The 6,424-nt window shown below is 49.5% G+C and overlaps 1 gene segment (V, D, J or C); it reads right to left on the reverse strand.

The window, feature by feature from the left end:
• LOC115642247 lies at window positions 1-854 on the reverse strand. The segment is given in 2 exon segments: window positions 1-317; window positions 772-854. Coding segments are annotated over 2 exon segments (360 nt in total).
• Between the last annotated feature and the right edge of the window lie 5,570 nt (window positions 855-6,424).

Here is a 6,424-nt window from a genome sequence, read left to right on the forward strand (position 1 = left end):
TCACTGTGTGTATCTAGCACAGTAATACGTGGCCGTGTCCTCGGTTCTCAGGCTGCCCAGCTGCAGATAGGCCGTGCTTATAGAGGTGTCCCTGGTGATGGTGAATCGTCGCTGGAAAGCCTGGGCATAGCTAGTGCCACCACTACTGGGGGCGATATATCCGATCCACTCCAGTGCTTTCCCAGGAGCCTGCCGAAGCCAGTCAATGTTGTAGCTGGTAAAGGTGTAGCCGGAGGTTTTACATGTCACCCTCATAGACTCTCCAGGCTTCTTGATTTCTGCCCCAGATTGGGTCAGCTGGATCTGGGAGCTGACACCTGAACATGAGTAACAATAAGGAAGGGAAATGTGATTCGTTTCTCTCTTTTTTCCCTTCTCCTCCCAGATTTCTCTTTCTATTGCTCCCCTCAACCATAGAATTATCTGAGCTCCTTGTGTGCTTATGAATTTATCCCCACAACACTCTACCACATAGGGATGTGCTGTTATCCACATTTTACCAATGGGAAACTGAGTCACACAGAGTTTCAGCCTGGGATTTTCCAAATGCCTAAGGGATTTCGATACCTAGCTCCCAGTAAAACCAACAGGAATTTAGTACCCAGATCCCTTAGGTAATTTTCATATTAAATGACTGGTTTCAAGTCACATGTGAAAGAAACAGGATTCAAACACAGAAGACTGGGACTCAATAATTCTATCTTAGTCATAAAACCATCCGATGCTCCACCTGCTGTCCGAGCTAGCTGCTTGTACATTTACGCCACTTACCTGAGAACGCTGCCAAAAGGACAAGGAACCCCAGACACGTCATTTTAATTCTACCCAGCCACCCTTTCCGGTGCAACAGCAACTGTCTGGCTGCCCGGCAGATTTCCAGGGAGGATCAGTCGCTCTCCTTTATCAGGAAGTTTTTCTGCTTTATTTGCATGTGGCCATTGCTAAAGTATTTGAATAAACCTCAGCTGCACCGACCTTGGCAAATGAATGACCTCAGAACCCAGAGTGACAGACTGATGGGGCCTTTGCAGGGAATTCATGCCCCAGTTCAGGAAAGCAGGAAACATTCTGTTAACAATGGGATTTTGGTGTGAGTTTAGATGAAAATGGGAAGCTCCAATGTGAAGATGCATGAGATTGGGTTACTAGAATGAAATAACCCAGAGTATGGAAAATACTCACTAACCGAAGCTATGAACATGAGAACTGTACTGTGGTGAAATGTGCGGGTGAGCTGTGATTTCCAGAACCCCTAGGAGTGCTGGGTTCTCACTTACCAATCTTTTCACAGGTTCGGTTTGTGACCCAATCCTGGCTTTGAAAATCCCGGCCTTATGTATCAGAGTAGAAAATCCTCAGGAGTGTTTCTGGGGTCAGTGTTTATGAAACAGTTCTCCCTGTTCTCACACATGACGTTTGCTGCCACTGACCTTGCTTTGGCTTTATTTAATGCTGGAGAGTGTTTTGTGTCTTGTCAGCCAGAAAATAGCCATTGTTTTTTTCTTTGAAGGCTGATTTAGATGTTGAATGTGACTCTGCAGATTTATATTAAACCCTGGAAAATCCCTCTCTAAAAGTCACATCTTTTCTCTTTCCCTCTCCCCCTGGCTCATGTGTCTGTCACCTCTGTGATCTGGCAGGCTAGGATCCCAGAGCCATCCTTGTCACAGCAGCAGAGGAAGAAGGTTTTATCTGTCTGCACAGTGAGTGGGAGAGCAGGGGATGACTGTAGGTGATGGACAGGACCTGAGCCTGTAATCTGAGCCAGGCAGGGTGGAGGGGGAGTCAACACCTCTGGGATCTGGACAAAGGAAGGGGGCCGGCTGGAGAGGGTTTTTCAGTTTCGGTTTTGGGCTGGGTGGGTGAATGCAGGGAATCCCAGGGTGGGGTCTAAGCTCCCTGAACCCCCAGAAGGACTCGATTGAGGGGTCCTGACTGTGCCTACAAGCTCTGCTGTAACCTGCATTTCTATTGTTCAATAAACCTTCTGTTTTACTGGCTGGCTGAGAGTCACTGTGAGTCCCAGGAAGAGGGGTGCAGGGCCCTGACTCCCCCAAACTCTGTGACAAGGGGATCGGAGATGTTCATTTCTTGGTTAGAACGAGTGACTCCAAGAAGTCCTGTTCAGTTTGCTCTGTGTGTACAGACGTCTTGCTCTGGTCTGTCTGAATTACCAGACAAAGAAAGGATTTACAAGCACAGCCAGCAATGAGAGCTTGCCTAGCAGCTGGCCATGCATATGAATTTCAAAGCCAATTAACGGAGCTGGAAACTCAAATTGTGCATTTAACTCCCTTAGGGAGTGTGGAAATCTTACTCTTAAGGTTAGCCAGTGAAAACAACTCTCTGTGCTGCGCCTGGGAGTTTGGCTGTGGGTGGATTTCGGCTCATTTTGTCTCTAGCTCAGTAATACAGGGTGGTGGCTTCAATCTGCCCACTTGCAAACAGAGCAGGGTGTTGGGATTCTCTCTGGAGATGGTGAATCGCCTTTGACTGACTCTGTGTCGTACGTATCCTACTTAATGGCAGATAAGCACTGCAGCCTGTTCCCCGGAGTCTGGGTACCCATTTCAGCCAGCAGCTGCTGAAAGTGAACCCAGAGCCTTTGCAGGAGCCTCCTGTTTTTTTGAGTCCTTCACCAGCCCTACATCGCATTAGATATCTGCAAACACCAAACATGCAAGTAATGAACCCAAGGCATCCGTACAATAAATACATTGTAACTCTGTTTCTGGAAATATTTTGCTGGAAGAAGAACAGCCCTGAGGGAGCTAGGAGGAAAAGAAGAAATCCAGAGAAGTTGCTCCTGCTAATGGTGATGAATGAAGAGAAATAGATTCAGGTCTGCAGAAAGGGGGAGGTAGTTTGGAAAGTGTGGGTAGGAGCTCAGGTTTCAAATAGAAGACTGGATTTGAATGATTTTGTTTCCAGCACACAAAGGGGGACTAGATGGGCTGGCTGGCTCACAAACTTACAGCAAAATAACGACATCTTCTGTTGAATTCACGCCTCCCAAAAGTGCAGTAAGATTGAAGCTGGACACACTTTGAATTGGGAATGTGGGACACACACCCAGACCGGCACTGAAATCATAAAGCTTTAGAATCAGGTTAGATGTTTGGGTGAAAGTTCATGGTGAGATTTGACTTTCAATAGGACCTGTGTGCTCCTAAATCATTTAGGACCATTGGCTCTGTAGCGGGACAGTCATCCCGCTTCGGCCCTGAAAGGGTTAAAAGCCAGCGCTTGGCGAGGGCTGGGGCTGAGAGTAAAGGTTCGGCTGACTGGGGAAGCAGTCACAGCTGGCCCTGTAAAAGGGCTGTGAACCAGCAGCTGAGCCAGTCTCTCTCCAGCTCTTGAGAGAGAAGGATTTGGCTGCCTGAGAGATGGGTACTGGAGATAGAACAGGGCTGGGGAAAGGCATGAGGAGCTGGGGAGCTCCAGCCTGGCGAATCTCCAGGCTGCAGGCCTGGTCAAAGGTACTGGTCAAAGGCCAAAACAGGTACTGGGGTGGCAAAGGTGCAGCCCAGGGTTAGGCAGAGGCAGCAGGTCCAAACCCCCTTGGCTGGTGATGAGTAGCCATGACAGACTGTTGTCTGACAAAGTGAGTTGGGGGCTAGATGAGGACTGGCAGTAGCCACTGAGGCAAGGCGGGGATAGAGGATAGGGGGTTCCCTGGGAGGGGAGACCCAGATTGTGGGGCACTGCTGGGGGGCAGAACCCTGAGGTAAAAAGGCACCGGGATCTGGGAGGGATGCGGAGCCAGTGGCAGGTGAGACACCGGCCAGGAGGAGACGCTCCGTATGCTGGAGAGCTAATTCCCAAGATAACCAGCAGGAGGTGCCAGGCCAGGGAGTCCTCCTGTTGCTACAGGCTCAATCACCGGAAAATCCCTGGAAGAGCCTGTCTGCCTCTGTAGGTGCTAGACCCACCAAGGGGAGTTAGGCTGAGGCCTGGCATTCCTACCTGTAAGACCCTTCCACCCAGGGCAATCCCACCCCCTGAGTTAGGTGCCTCCGGCCCCTATGAAACACGTGGGCAGATGTCACGGGCTGAGGGGCCTTTTGAGGCAAGCTGGGCTCTGCCTGGCCCAGGACTTGGCAGCTATTCCTTAGCTGCACGGGTGAGCTGGGAACATAGCAGCTGGTTAGTGACCCCAGCTGGGTGTAATGAGGGTTCATTAGCCCAAGTCCTGAGCCCAGCTGTGGTGGTGAGGGAGGGTGAGCATTGCTCCCATAGAGCTGGGAGCTCAGTGGTGGGGAGAGGCCTAGAGCGAGGGGATCCAGGCAGAGTTGCTGGAGGAAAGTCTAGGTAGTTTGAGACAAGCTGTGGCCAGAAAGCAGAGCTATGGGAGTGGGGTGAACTCCTGTGCTGGGGCTCTCATGAGGGAAGGGTTTGTGAGGACCAGGAAGTGAGCTAGAAGCCCACGAAGGGTGGAAGGCTGGTTTACGTGGCACTTGGACTCCCAGTGGGAGAAGCCCAGGGGCCCTGTACCCTCACAAAAGGGAAGGACCGAAGTGAAGCCCAGGAGAGGGAACGGACCTTTGGTAGGGGGCTGACCTGTTGTGTGATGGGCTGAGGCCCAGTGGGAGACCCTGGAGACGACATTGGCTGGGACTGGCCCTTGTGGCTGAGAAGGGGCTACCAGGGGTGTGTGAGAGGAGAAGTCCCCTGCAACTCGCCATCTGGGCAGGGGGGCTGCCCTAGAGGTAACACGCATGTGTAGAGGAGAGTTAAGGGCTTTATAGGGGGATCTGCAGAAGCCAGCACAATGAGTGGGGAGCTGCCTGACCTACCGCCTAGGAAATGTTGAGGAGGGGTTGGCTCCTAAGTCCCACCTGTTCAAGGGAGTTAGATGCCTAACTCCAGTTGGGATTCACAGGCCCCTCCTGGAGTCAGATGCCCCAGCTATTTACATATGAAAATGTGCCCAAACCCCCTTGTGCCAGAGAAGGATTTGTTGGTGCTTAGCTTTTAGCCTAGTGGTTAGAGCACTTGCCTGGGACATGGTAGAGCCAGTTTAATTCCCTCCCCTACCCCGGCCTGATTTGGGACTGGGATTTGAGCCCACATCTTCCACTGTCAAGGGAAGGGTGACATTGGGGTGCAGACACCCCCAGTGCATCCCATTCTCTTTTAGACCAAATGAGTATTCATTTAGTCACGGTGGAACAGTATGAACAGGAGAGATTGAAAGACCTCTCCCCAAAATACCCCATAGCCTGGTGCTTAGGCCATTCGCCCAGGAGCATTTTGCTGCTGTGACAGGTGACGGTGTCACAGGAGCCTAATTCATATTTTGAGACGTGACTTAGGAGACAGAAGAAAAATCTACTTACAACGAGATTTACATAAGGACGGCCACACCGGGTCAGACCAAAGGTCCATCCAGCCCAGTATCCTGTCTACCGACAGTGGCCAATTCCCGGTGCCCCAGAGGGAGTGACCCTAACAGGCAATGATCAAGTGATCTCTCTTCTGCCATCCACCTCCACCCTTTGACAAACAGAGGCTAGGCACACCATTCCTTACCCATCCTGGCTAATAGCCATTATTGGACTTAACCTCCATGAATTTATCCAGTTCTCTTTTAAATGCTGTTATAGTCCTAGCCTTCACAACCTCCTCAGGTAAGGAGTTCCACAAGGAGTTCCGCAAGGAGTTGACTGTGTGCTGTGTGAAGAAGAACTTCCTTTTATTTGTTTTAAACCTGCTGCCCATTAATTTCATTTGGTGGCCCCTAGTTCTTGTATTACAGGAATAAGTAAATAACTTTTCCTTATTCACTTTCTCCACCTCACTCATGATTTTATATACCTCTATCATATCCCCCCTTTGTCTCCTCTTTTCCAAGCTGAAAAGTCCTAGCCTCTTTAATCGCCCCTCATATGGGACCCATTCCAAACCCCTAATCATTTTAGTTGCCCTTCTCTGAACCTTTTCTAGTGCCAGTATATCTTTTTGAGATGAGGAGACCACATCTGTACACAGTATTCGAGATGTGGGCATACCGTGGATTTATATAAGGGCAATAATAAATTCTCAGTCTCATTTTCTATCCCCTTTATAATGATTCCTAACATCCTGTTTGCTTTTTTGACTGCCTCTGCACACTGCGTGGACGTCTTCAGAGAACTATCCACGATGACTCCAAGATCTTTTTCCTGACTCGTTGTAGCTAAATTAGCCCCCATCATATTCTATGTATAGTTGGGGTTATTTTTTCCAACGTGCATTAATTTACATTTAACCACATTGAATTTCATTTGCCATTTTGTTGCCCAATCACTTAGTTTTGTGAGATCTTTTTGAAGTTCTTCACAGTCTGCTTTGGTCTTAACTATCTTGAGCAGTTTAGTATCATCTGGAAACTTTAAGTGAGTTAGGAGCCTAAGAAGTTTGGGGGAAATTACCCCCTGTCTGT

This window comes from Gopherus evgoodei, unplaced genomic scaffold (assembly GCF_007399415.2).
Source record: "Gopherus evgoodei ecotype Sinaloan lineage unplaced genomic scaffold, rGopEvg1_v1.p scaffold_39_arrow_ctg1, whole genome shotgun sequence".
Taxonomy (NCBI): Eukaryota; Metazoa; Chordata; order Testudines; family Testudinidae; genus Gopherus; species Gopherus evgoodei.